This window comes from Pelophylax lessonae (assembly GCF_965119305.1).
Source record: "Pelophylax lessonae genome assembly, chromosome: 4".
Lineage (NCBI taxonomy): Eukaryota > Metazoa > Chordata > Amphibia > Anura > Ranidae > Pelophylax > Pelophylax lessonae.
In genome coordinates this window covers 658068311-658082076 of record NC_138771.1, presented here as the reverse complement: position 1 = coordinate 658082076, position 13766 = coordinate 658068311, and the positions used below count along the sequence as shown (strand labels likewise).

The following is a 13766-nucleotide window of genomic DNA, read 5'->3' as shown; positions in this document are numbered from 1 at the left end:
TACTCCTCCCTACCCTCTAACCCCCCCCGTCCCTGTCTCCCCCCTCTGTCCCTGTCACCCCCCCTGTCCCCCCCCCTCGTCCCTGTCACCCACCCCCCTCATTCCCTGTCACCCCCCCTGTCCCTGTCACCCCCCTCTCTCTTCCTGTCACCCCCTTTCCCTCTCTCCGTGTCAGCCCCCTTTCCCTCTCTCCGTGTCAGCCCCCTCTCTCTCCCTTTCACCCCCTTTTCCCTCTCTCTGTGTCAGCCCCCTCTCTCTTCCTGTCACCCCCTTTCCCTCTCTCCGTGTCAGCCCCCTCTCTCTTCTTGTCACCCCCTTTCCCTCTCTCCGTGTCAGCCCCCTCTCTCTTCCTTTCACCCCCTTTCCCTCTCTCCGTGTCAGCCCCCTCTCTCTTCCTTTCACCCCCTTTCCCTCTCTCCGTGTCAGCCCCCTTTACCTCTCTCCGTGTCACCCCCCTCTCTCTCCCTGTCACCCCCCTTTCCCTCTCTCCGTGTCAGCCCCCTTTACCTCTCTCCGTGTCAGCCCCCTCTCTCTTCCTGTCACCCCCTTTCCTTCTCTCCGTGTCAGCCCCCTTTACCTCTCTCCGTGTCACCCCCCTCTCTCTCCCTGTCACCCCCCTTTCCCTCTCTCCGTGTCACCCCCCTTTCCCTCTCTCCGTGTCAGCCCCCTTTCCCTCTCTCCGTGTCAGCCCCCTCTCTCTCCCTGTCACCCCCTTTCCCTCTCTCTGTTTCAGCCCCCTTGCCCTCTCTCCGTGTCAGCCCCCTCTCTCTTCCTGTCACCCCCTTTCCCTCTCTCCGTGTCAGCCCCCTTTCCCTCTCTCCGTGTTAGCCCCCTCTATCTCCCTGTCAGCCCCCTTTCCCTCTCTCCTTGTCAGCCCCCTTTCCCTCTCTCCATGTCAGCCCCCTTTCCCTCTCTCCGTGTCAGCCCCCTTTCCCTCTCTCCGTGTCAGCTCCCTCTCTCTCCCTGTCACCCCCTTCCCTCTCCCTCTGTCACCCCCTCTCTCTCCCTGTCACCCCCTCTCTCTCTCTCTCTCTCTGTCACCCCCCCTTGTCTCTCTCTGTTAAACCCCCTCTCCTAGGTATGTCTGGACTCCTCTCCACTTTTTAAAAGTCTCCCCCTGCTCTCTAAAACTTTTCACTGCACTCTTGCACACTTCTTTCTCCCTAGCAGACCTCTCCCTGTTCCCTAGCAGATACGTCCCCACTTCCTGTAGACTCCCCCTTGCTTTCCTACAGATTATTCCCTGCTTCGGTGTAGGCACTGCCTCGGCAACCGCAGAGTCTTAGCCTGGCTCCCTCGTAGACTCCTGGAAGCCGAGACAAAGTTTATGGGGGAGCCAGGCTGGGACTGTTGGGAAGAGGGGAATAAGTCCTGACTTCCTCACAGTCTCGGTCTAACTTCCTTATAGACTCTGTCCCGCCTCCCTTGTAGACTATGTCTGCCTCCCTTGTAGACTCTGTCCCGCCTCCCTTGTAGACTCTGTCCCGCCTCCCTTGTAGACTCTGCCCCACCTCCCTTGTAGACTCTGCCCCACCTCCCTTGTGGACTCTGCCCCACCTCCCTTGTGGACTCTGTCCCACCTCCCTTGTAGACTCTGTCCCAGCTCCCTTGTAGACTCTGTCCTGCCTCCCTTGTAGACTCTGTCCTGCCTCCCTTGTAGACTCTGCCCCGCCTCCCTTGTGGACTCTGCCCCACCTCCCTTGTGGACTCTGTCCCACCTCCCTTGTGGACTCTGCCCCACCTCCCTTTTGGACTCTGTCCCTGCTCCCTTGTGGACTCTGTCCCGCCTCCCTTGTGGACTCTGCCCCGGCTCCCTTGTGGACTCTGTCCCGGCTCCCTTGTGGACTCTGTCCCGGCTCCCTTGTGGACTCTGTCCCGGCTCCCTTGTAGACTCTGTCCCGGCTCCCTTGTAGACTCTGCCCCACCTCCCTTGTAGACTCTGTCCCGGCTCCCTTGTAGACTCTGTCCCGACTCCCTTGTAGACTCTGCCCCACCTCCCTTGTAGACTCTGTCCCGCCTCCCTTGTGGACTCTGCCCCACCTCCCTTGTGGACTCTGTCCCGGCTCCCTTGTGGACTCTGTCCCGGCTCCCTTGTAGACTCTGTCCCGGCTCCCTTGTAGACTCTGCCCCGCCTCCCTTGTGGACTCTGTCCCGCCTCCCTTGTGGACTCTGTCCCGCCTCCCTTGTGGACTCTGTCCCGCCTCCCTTGTGGACTCTGTCCCGCCTCCCTTGTGGACTCTGTCCCGGCTCCCTTGTAGACTCTGTCCCTGCTCCCTTGTGGACTCTGTCCCGGCTCCCTTGTGGACTCTGCCCCGCCTCCCTTGTGGACTCTGTCCCACCTCCCTTGTGGACTCTGCCCCACCTCCCTTGTGGACTCTGTCCCGGCTCCCTTGTGGACTCTGTCCCGGCTCTCTTGTAGACTCTGTCCCGGCTCCCTTGTAGACTCTGCCCCACCTCCCTTGTAGACTTTGTCCCGCCTCCCTTGTGGACTCTGTCCCGCCTCCCTTGTGGACTCTGTCCCGGCTCCCTTGTGGACTCTGCCCCACCTCCCTTGTGGACTCTGTCCCGTCTCCCTTGTGGACTCTGTCCCACCTCCCTTGTGGACTCTGTCCCGCCTCCCTTGTGGACTCTGCCCCGCCTCCCTTGTGGACTCTGTCCCACCTCCCTTGTGGACTCTGCCCCACCTCCCTTGTGGACTCTGTCCCGGCTCCCTTGTGGACTCTGTCCCAGGTCCCTTGTAGACTCTGTCCCGGCTCCCTTGTAGACTCTGCCCCACCTCCCTTGTAGACTCTGTCCCGCCTCCCTTGTGGACTCTGTCCTGCCTCCCTTGTGGACTCTGTCCCACCTCCCTTGTAGACTCTGTCCCTGCTCCCTTGTAGACTCTGCCCCACCTCCCTTGTGGACTCTGTCCCGGCTCCCTTGTGGACTCTGTCCCGGCTCCCTTGTAGACTCTGTCCCGGCTCCCTTGTAGACTCTGCACCACCTCCCTTGTAGACTCTGTCCCGGCTCCCTTGTAGACTCTGCACCACCTCCCTTGTAGACTCTGTCCCGGCTCCCTTGTAGACTCTGCCCCACCTCCCTTGTAGACTCTGTCCCGCCTCCTTTGTGGACTCTGTCCCGCCTCCCTTGTGGACTCTGTCCCACCTCCCTTGTAGACTCTGTCCCACCTCCCTTGTAGACTCTGTCCCTGCTCCCTTGTGGACTTAGCCCAGTCCAGCTATTTTATATGATGTGACCTGTTCCTAGATCAGGTAGGACTTTCTTGAAGCTGCATCTCCATCAGACTTTGTACTCCTGTTTCCTCGGTGTATGTGATGATTGCTGCTTTCAATGGTGGTAGATGGTTGAGAAGTAACAGTAGGCGTGAAAATCCTCGCAGTTTTTTACGTCGGTTTCCATAAGTTCCATCCTGGCGTGTTTTGGCTTCAGTTTAGCTTCTGTATGACTCTCCATTGATCACTTACAAATGAGAAGCCATCAAATATAACCTGCTCCTTTGCTGGAATGTCCTCATCGTGTAGGAGGTCATCCAGCAGTATCTTCTGTCTTGTAATATTTCTGAGACCCTGAAATCAAAAAAAGAGAGAACTATAAGATACATGAATGATTAGATGAAACCCCTCTATGACCTCTGGGGGGGCATTTCCCCCTGTATGGGCCATCCAAGTCCATATGACTGTGAGATGTCAGATACCAGTCATCACTGTACATGGTAAGGATACGGCTCTTCTGTGATTGGATGCTGTCATGTACACTCAGGAGCTGGGAATCAGCGCTGTCAGACCTTAGGTGACTCCTCCCCTCAGACTCTCAACCTGATGAGTCAAAGTAAATCTAAGGTGGTAAAGAGCTTAACCACTTACCGACCGCCCGCCGCAGTTTTACGTCGGTCCTTTGGCGCTAAATACCGGGGTTATGGCAGCAGATAGCTCCCATAACCCCGGTATTTATTTTCAACCGCGGGCGATCGGCTTTCAGATAAGGGTGGTCCCAGCGGTGAGTTCGCCAGGGGATCACCCTTACGGTGCGGCGGAGGAGGGGGGGAATCCCCCCCCCACCCGCCGGCAGCGGGGAAATCTATCCGGTCCCGGATCCTCAGGGACAGGAAGTCGAGTGAGGGCAAGATGGCCCTCACTGGACTCTATGGTCTTGGAGGACCAGAGCGACGTCAAACATCGTTGCCTACCAACCGGTTTAAAGGGCCGATTTTTTTTTCAACACTTTTTTTTTTCTTCTTTTTTAGTGTAGATGTGAGATGTGAGGTCTTTTCGACCCCCAGATCTCACAATAAAGAGGACCTGTCATGCTTATTTTTATTACAAGGGATGTTTACATTCCTTGTGATAGGAATAAAAATGATCAACATTTTTTTTCTTTTAAAAACTGTGTAAAAATAGAAAATAATAAATAAAATAAATAGGAAAAAAAAAAAAGTAAAGCGCCCTGTCCCCGTTAGCTCGTGCGCAGAAATGAACGCATACGCAAGTCCCGCCCACATATGTAAACGGTGTTCAAATCCCACATGTGAGGTATCACCGCGATCGTTAGAGCGAGAGAATTTGAGCCACAGACCTTCTCTGTAACTCTAAACTGTTAACCTGTAGAAATTTTTAAAGTGTAGCCTATGGGGATTTTTAAGTACCAAAGTTTGTCGCCATTCTGCGAGCGTGCGCAATTTTGAAGCATGACATGTTGGGTATCTGTTTACTCGGCGTAACATTATCTTTCACAAAAAATTGAGCTAACTTTACTGTTTGCTTATTTTTTAATTAAAAAAAAGTGCATTTTTTCCCCAAAAAATTGCGTTTGGAAGACCGCTGCTTGAATACGGTGTGATAAAAAATATTGCAACAATCTCCATTTTATTCTCTAGGGTCTCTGCTAAAAAAAAATATATAATGTTTGGGGGTTCTAAGTAGTTGTCTTGCAAAAAAAATGATTTTAGCTTGTAAACATGGGTCTCAGGCCGTGTGTATAGTGACAGGCTGGATGGACCACACACACACACACACCACACACACACCGCACACACCACACCACACCACACACACCGCGCACACACCGCACACACCACACCGCACACACCGCACACACACCGCACACACCGCACACACCACACACACCGCACACACCGCACACACACCGCACACACACCGCACACACCGCACACACCGCACACACACCGCACACACACCACACACCGCACACACACCGCACACACCACACACACCGCACACACACCCCACACACACCCCACACACACCCCACACACACACACACCGCACACACACACCCCACACACACCCCACACACACCCCACACACACACACACACACACCACACACACACACTCACACCGCGCACACACACACCCCACACACACCAAACACACACCACACACACACACACACCACACACCCACCACACACACACACACACACCACACACCCCACACACACCACACACACACCACAGAAAAAAACACACACACACCACACACACCACACACACACACCACACACACCAAACACACACACACACACACACCACACACACACACCATACACACACACACACCACACACACCACACACACACCCCACACACCCCACACACACACACCACACCCACACACCATACACACACACCCACACACACCCCACACACACCACACACACACACCACACACACACCACACTCACACCACACACACACACCCACCACACCCCACACACACACACACACACACACACACCACACACACACCACACCCACACCACACACCACACAGACACACCATTAACACACCCACCCACCCACCACACACACCACACACACACCACACACCCACCCACCACACACACCACACCCACCCACCCACACACACACCACACCCACACACACACACCACACACACAGCACACCCACACACACCCCACACACACACCACACCCACACACACACACACACATCACACACACACACCACACACACACACACCACACACAGATCAAGTACTTACCTTTCGACGTACAAAGAATGGGGGGCGTGTCTCTCTGGCCTCCACCTCCTCCCAGTTTATTCCTCGGAAAAACGGGTGGTCTCTGATGTTGCTGATGGTCGCTTTGCGTACCTCTTTGCTTTGGCACATGAGCTACAGGGGGGGAAAAAGAAAACAGAAAAACATAAGATGACGGTAATGGCACATGAAGCGCACTGACTTTCTGGCGGAGCCTTTATGGCTACTTTCCTTGTCCCGCTGGGACTGTGTCACTACTTACCTTTTCTAGCAGATCCACAAAGTTGGGGTCGGTGTCGGCTGGGTATGGTGGCATTACGCAGTACATGGCATTGTCACGAGTGCATAACACTGGACGAGAACCGAAGGCCAGATCACATAACGTGACCCCCAACCAGAAATAATCCATGGATGGGTCACACGGCATCTGTGGGGAAATAAGAGAGAGAATGGTAAGGATGACAGGTCAGGCTAGAAACCAGCAGCATTACAAGTATTCCATTTCAATGTGCAATTTCTAATCCCCAGAGGTGGGGGGTAGCTGGATAGGGGCCCCTAGGCCTGGACAGGACCCCCAGAACCCAGTACTAATCTGTTTGATAATTGCTCTGCATATACAGGTTCCCTTTAATCCAGGCCTAGTCTGGTTGATAATTGCCCCGTGTATGGGCACATTGGACTTACCTTGCGTTCAGGCGTGTTGAAAATTGCAACGCCAAAGTCGGCGATTTTGACGTGACCGGTGCCTTCTACGAGGATGTTGTCAAGCTTTAGGTCTCTGTGGAGAAAAAAAAGAGAGTCAGCTCTGCAGTTCAGACAATGATCCCCCCCCCCATATATCCCGGTATTACAGATCCATAGAGGGATAAACATTCACAAAGCTCCCTTTCCCAGCGCTGCCCAAAGTTTCCTATCATCCAGTCTGCGTTCCTCTGTCCTCCTTATGTGTGCGTCCAGCAGAAGGACGGACATTGGATGGGGAAGAAGGAACGGATCACCATTGGGTGTTTAGGCAGCGGGGGGGGGGGGGGGATTGTAAAATGAATATTAGTACTTACCTGTGTATGATACCTCTGGAGTGGATAAACTGCAGACCACAGATGAGCTCCGCTGTGGTCAGTCTGATGGTGGTGATGTCACATCCTGCCGCCACGTCCACCAGATCTCCTCCGCTCAGATACTCCATGACATAGAAGAGTTGGTTCTAGGGGGGGGGGAGAGAACACAGTCAGGTCAATTAATGCATTTCACTTAGAAGGTCCAAATCGGAATCACATGTTATAAATATATATATATATATATATATATCTACCCAAATATACTGCATGGTGTCTACCTATATCTACCTACAGTCCATCCATTCATCTATATCTACCTACACTATATCCATCCATCTATATCTACCTACACTATATCCATCCATCTATATCTACCTACACTATATCCATCCATCTATATCTACCTACACTATATCCATCCATCTATATCTACCTACAGTCCATCCATCCATCTATATCTACCTACAGTCCATCCATTCATCCATATCTACCTACACTATATCCATCCATCTATATCTACTTACACTATATCCATCCATCTATACAGTGCATTGCGAAAGTATTCGCCCCCCTTGAACTTTTCGACCTTTTGCCACATTTCAGGCTTCAAACATAAAGATAAAAAACTGTAATTTTTTTTGAAGAATCAACAAGTGGGACACAATCATGAAGTGGAACGAAATTTATTGGATATTTCAAACTTTGTTAACAAATAAAAAACTGAAAAATTGGGCGTGCAAAATTATTCAGCCCCTTTACTTTCAGTGCAGCAAACTCTCTCCAGAAGTTCAGTGAGGATCTCTGAATGATCCAATGTTGACCTAAATGACTAATGATGATAAATAGAATCCACCTGTGTGTAATCAAGTCTCCGTATAAATGCACCTGCACTGTGATAGTCTCAGAGGTCCGTTTAAAGTGCAGAGAGCATCATGAAGAACAAGGAACACACCAGGCAGGTCCGAGATACTGTTGTGGAGAAGTTTAAAGCCGGATTTGGATACAAAAATATTTCCCAAGCTTTAAACATCCCAAGGAGCACTGTGCAAGTGATAATATTGAAATGGAAGGAGTATCAGACCACTGCAAATCTACGAAGACCTGGCCGTCCCTCTAAACTTTCAGCTCATACAAGGAGAAGACTGATCAGAGATGCAGCCAAGAGGCCCATGATCACTCTGGATGAACTGCAGAGATCTACAGCTGAGGTGGGAGACTCTGTCCATAGGACAACAATCAGTCGTATACTGCACAAATCTGGCCTTTATGGAAGAGTGGCAAGAAGAAAACCATTTCTTAAAGATATCCATAAAAAGTGTTGTTTAAAGTTTGCCACAAGCCACCTGGGAGACACCAAACATGTGGAAGAAGGTGCTCTGGTCAGATGAAACCAAAATCAAACTTTTTGGCAACAATGCAAAACGTTATGTTTGGCGTAAAAGCAACACAGCTCATCACCCTGAACACACCATCCCCACTGTCAAACATGGTGGTGGCAGCATCATGGTTTGGGCCTGCTTTTCTTCAGCAGGGACAGGGAAGATGGTTAAAATTGATGGGAAGATGGATGGAGCCAAATACAGGACCATTCTGGAAGAAAACCTGATGGAGTCTGCAAAAGACCTGAGACTGGGACGGAGATTTGTCTTCCAACAAGACAATGATCCAAAACATAAAGCAAAATCTACAATGGAATGGTTCACAAATAAACATATCCAGGTGTTAGAATGGCCAAGTCAAAGTCCAGACCTGAATCCAATCGAGAATCTGTGGAAAGAACTGAAAACTGCTGTTCACAAACGCTCTCCATCCAACCTCACTGAGCTCGAGCTGTTTTGCAAGGAGTAATGGGCAAAAATGTCAGTCTCTCGATGTGCAAAACTGATAGAGACATACCCCAAGCGACTTACAGCTGTAATCGCAGCAAAAGGTGGCGCTACAAAGTATTAACTTAACCACTTAAGCCCCGGAAGATTTTACCCCCATTCCGACCAGGGGGTATTTTGCGATTCGGCACTGCGTGACTTTAACGGACAATTGCGCGGTCGTGCGACGCTGTACCTAAACGAATTTGACGTCCTTTTTTCCCACAAACAGAGCTTTCTTTTGGTGGTATTTGATCACCTGTGCGATTTTTTGATCACGCGCTATAAACAAAAAAAGAGCGTCAATTTTGCAAAAATAGCAATATTTTTCACATTTTTTTATATGAAATTCCCCCCAAAAAAATTTTAAAAATCAACATTTTTTTACTTTTTCGGCCAATTTGTTTTATGCTACCTATGTTTGGTAAAAAAAATCGCAAAAAGCGTATTTTGATTGGTTTGCGCAAAAGTTATCGCGTTTACTAACAAAGGGAAAGATTTCTGTCATTTTTGTTGTTTTTTTTTTTAACGCGTAATGGCGGCGATCTGCGATTTTTTTTGCGGTACTGCGACATTGGGGCGGACAGATCGGACCCTTGACTGACATTTTTGACACTTTTGGGGTTACCAGTGACATTTCTACAGTAATCAGTGCTATATATATGCACTGTTACTGTAAAAATACACTGGTAGTGAAGGGGTTAACTTTATTTGGGAGGGAGGGGCTGTGTGTATCCCTAGGGGCGTGCTTTCTACTGTGATTGGCTGGGGCTTGAGCTGTATGGACACTGATCAACGGATCTACATACTAGATCCGAGTGATCAGTATCCTAACAGCAAGGAGAATGACAGGTGGCTTGTTTACACAAGCTGCCTGACATTCTCCCTCTCCCCCGCCGATCGCCGAGTGACCGGCGGACATCGGGTCCGCCGGTCACACGCGCGGGGGGGTCCGTGACCACGCGGGAGCGGGAGCGCGCCTCCGGGGGCGCGCGCTCGCTCCCTAGACCCTCACAAGCTAGTGACGTAGCCCTACGTCACTTTGCCTGTGAGGGGCTGACTGCCGACGTAGATCGGCGTTAGGCAGTCGGCAAGTGGTTAAGGGGGCTGAATAATTTTGCACGCCCAATTTTTCAGTTTTTTATTTAACAAAGTTTGAAATATCCAATAAATTTCCTTCCACTTCATGATTGTGTCCCAAATGTTGTTGATTCTTCACAAAAAATTACAGTTTTATATCTTTATGTTTGAAGCCTGAAATGTGGCAAAAGGTCGAAAAGTTCAAGGGGGCCGAATACTTTCTCAATGCACTGTATATCTACCTACAGTCCATCCATCTATATCTACCTACACTATATCCATCCATCTATATCTACCTACAATATATCCATCCATCTACAGTATATCTACCTAAACTATATATCTATCCATCTATATCTACCTACACTATATCCATCCATATCTATATCTACCTACACTATATCCATCTATATCTATCTACACTATATCCATCCATCTATATCTATCTACACTATATCCATCCATCTATATCTACCTACAGTCCATCCATCCATCTATATCTACCTACAGTCCATCCATCCATCTATATCTACCTACAGTCCATCCATCCATCTATATCTATCTACAGTCCATCCATCCATCTATATCTACATACAGTCCATCCACCCATCTATATCTACCTACAGTCCATCCATCTATATCTACCTACACTATATCCATCCATCTATATCTACCTACAATATATCCATCCATCTACAGTATATCTACCTAAACTATATATCTATCCATCTATATCTATCTACACTATATCCATCCATCTATATCTATCTACACTATATCCATCCATCTATATCTACCTACAGTCCATCCATCCATCTATATCTACCTACAGTCCATCCATCCATCTATATCTACCTACAGTCCATCCATCCATCCATCCATCTATATCTACCTACAGTCCATCCATCCATCTATATCTACCTACAGTCCATCCATCCATCTATATCTACCTACAGTCCATCCATCCATCTATATCTACCTACAGTCCATCCATCCATCTATATCTACCTACAGTCCATCCATCCATCTATATCTACCTACAGTCCATCCATCCATCTATATCTACCTACAGTCCATCCATCCATCTATATCTACCTACAGGCCATCCATCCATCTATATCTACCTACAGTCCATCCATCCATCCATCTATATCTACCTAAACTATATATCCATCCATATCTATATCTGCCTACACTATATCCATCCATATCTACCTACTATATATCCATCTATATCTGTCTACACTATATCCATCCATCTATATCTACCTACACTATATCCATCCATATCTATGTCTGCCTATATAATATCCATTCATCTATATCTACCTACACTATATCCATCCGTCTATATCTACCTACACTATATCCATCCATCTATATCTACCTACACTATATCCATCCATATCTACATCTGCCTATATAATATCCATCCATATCTATATCTACCTACACTATATCCATCCATATCTATGTCTGCCTATATAATATCCATCCATCTATATCTACCTACACTATACCCATCCGTCTATATCTACTTACACTATATCCATCCATCTATATCTACCTACAGTCCATCCATCCATCTATATCTACCTACAGTCCATCCATCCATCTATATCTACCTACACTATATCCATCCATCTATATCTACCTACACTATATCCATCCATATCTATGTCTGCCTATATAATATCCATCCATCTATATCTACCTACACTATACCCATCCATATCTATATCTACCTACACTATATCGATTTATACATCTATGTCTATCTATATCCTTCTATCTATCACGCCGAAGGATTTAGCCTTGGGAGGGGGCCCCGTATCAGTGTGATCAAATCAGACTCCATTGCATTGTATAGCGCCACCTAATGCTGGGGGAGGGGTAGGTGACCAGGCTGAATTGTTGGGTCTCTAACAGAGGACAGTGAGGTCACTGACCCAGCAATGATGTCACTGGACTGGGTTGATCACAGAAGGACATGCAGATGTCATGAAGCAATGTTTGCACTATTTTATATACATGCCGTTCATTCTATACTTCTCTCTTTTCTAAAAATAGACTTACCTCTGTCTGGAATGTGGCGTAGGCGTGGGTACAGTAATGGCTGTCCCCTACCTTCTCCAGGGCATGACGCTCTGCCAGGGCGAAGTCCTTGCCGAATGCAGTTAGAATCGACTTCTCAACGATCTTCACGGCCACCAGCATGCGGCTGTCAATGTGAGTCGCCAGCACCACCTGTAGGAGAGAAACGGTTAGTACATCATCTTTTTTTATCTGCCTTAGCTGCTAGGCCTGGTTTACACCCACTTTACTGATTGAAGCGAGATTCCTCATTTGGATCGCACTTCAGACAGCAACACTGGGGAACCAAGCGTGTTGTGAATGGTTGTGGGAGGGGCAGTTGCAGTGCGGCACCATTCACTCGAATAGGATTCACTTGCCCACATCTCTAATACTTACTGTCCCATAGAGTCCTGATCCAAGTATCTTATGGAAGATGAAGCTCTCCGGAGTCAAATCAGCCTCATCGTGTCCTGTAGGGGCTGCCTGTCCTGTAGGGGGCGCTGCCTGTCCTGTAGGAGCCGCTACGTGTTCCGTAGGGGCCGCAGCCTGTCCTGTAGGGGCCGCTGCCTGTCCTGCAGGGGCCGCTACACATTCAGTTGGGGCCACTACGCGTTCTGTAGGGGCCACTGCGTGTTTTGTAGAGGCCACTACTCGCTCTGTAGGGGCCACTGCCTGTTCCATGGTTTTGGTCGATGTCGTCCCGCCATCTTCTAGAGAGAATAAAGAGAAATAAATTATATTGCCCCGCCCACACACATCACGTATCTTATCACTATACTGATCTCTATTGGTAATTGAAGGGGGGGGCGCTATGAGTGGAAATTAAACTTGCACTGCCATGGCCAGCTATTGGGAGGGGAGGTTCAGCAGAGGGTTAAACTTTGCAATTTGTGTCGGGGGCATTATGGGGGGCGTTATGGGTGGGATAAAAATGTACTTTAATTGCCTGCAGTGTGAGGGCAGGTTATGGGGGAGTTAAACTTTCATTGCCACACCCATCAATGTTTAAGGGGGGTTATGGGGGGGGTAAATTTTCACGGGCGGTATTACAGTTTTGCTGCCATGCCCGGCAATGAGGGGGCAGCTACATTTTTGATTACATAGCAAGCCGTGTGTGTGTGTGTGTGTGTGTGGGGGGGGGGGGGGGTATTAATCTATAACTGCCACTAGCAGCAATTTGCACAGTAGGGGGTTGTTTAAGGGGGGTTATGGGGGGGGGGTAAACTTTCACTGCCATGCTAAGTAATAGGGGGATTACAGTTTTACTGCCATGCCCAGCAATGGGGGGGGGGGGCAGCTACATTTTTAATTACATAGCAAGCCACGTGTGTGTGTCTGTGAGGGGGGGGTTAATTGCCATTAGCAGCAATTTGCACAGTAGGGGGGGGGGTTATACGTTTACTTTCATGCCCAGCAATGGGGGGATTAGGGGGGGAGTTAAACTTTCATTGCCATGGCCAGCTATGTGGGGGGAGATGATTGGGAGGGGGGGGTGGGGATTCAGTTGTTAATTTCTCTAGTCCAGTTCCTCGTTAGCCTGGGTTCACACTGCTGCGATTCGCACAGGAATCGCACTGCGTTCTGCGACCTACACTTGGGGTGTCGTTAACTTTTAGGCCTCATGCACACGGGACGTTTTAACAGCGGCTGTTTTTGGCGTCAGACATTT

At 49.2% G+C, this 13766-nt stretch overlaps 1 protein-coding gene and 1 pseudogene across 2 annotated transcripts in view; both read right to left on the bottom strand.

Annotated features, from left to right (window-relative positions):
• Positions 1–13766, bottom strand: part of LOC309552161 — a 517672-nt pseudogene that overhangs the window by 57404 nt on the left and 446502 nt on the right. The window lies entirely within an intron of this gene.
• Positions 3338–6508, bottom strand: LOC309553060 (uncharacterized protein). Its single transcript, XM_082253958.1, has 3 exons — positions 6243–6508; positions 6022–6139; positions 3338–3566 (listed from the first exon to the last, which is right to left on the bottom strand). The coding sequence occupies exons 1-3, from the start codon at positions 6443–6445 to the stop codon at positions 3426–3428; spliced, it is 462 nt and encodes a 153-aa protein (XP_082110084.1). The 5' UTR covers positions 6446–6508; the 3' UTR covers positions 3338–3425.

Coding starts and splice junctions, on each gene's coding strand:
- LOC309553060 (XM_082253958.1), bottom strand. CDS start 6,445: ATGCCGTGTGACCCATCCATGGATTATTTCTGGTTGGGGGTCACGTTA. Junction 6,140..6,242: donor CCAGCGGGACAAGGAAAGTA/GCCATAAAGGCT, acceptor CATGTGCCAAAG/CAAAGAGGTACGCAAAGCGA. Junction 3,567..6,021: donor CATTCTTTGTACGTCGAAAG/GTAAGTACTTGA, acceptor TTTTGATTTCAG/GGTCTCAGAAATATTACAAG.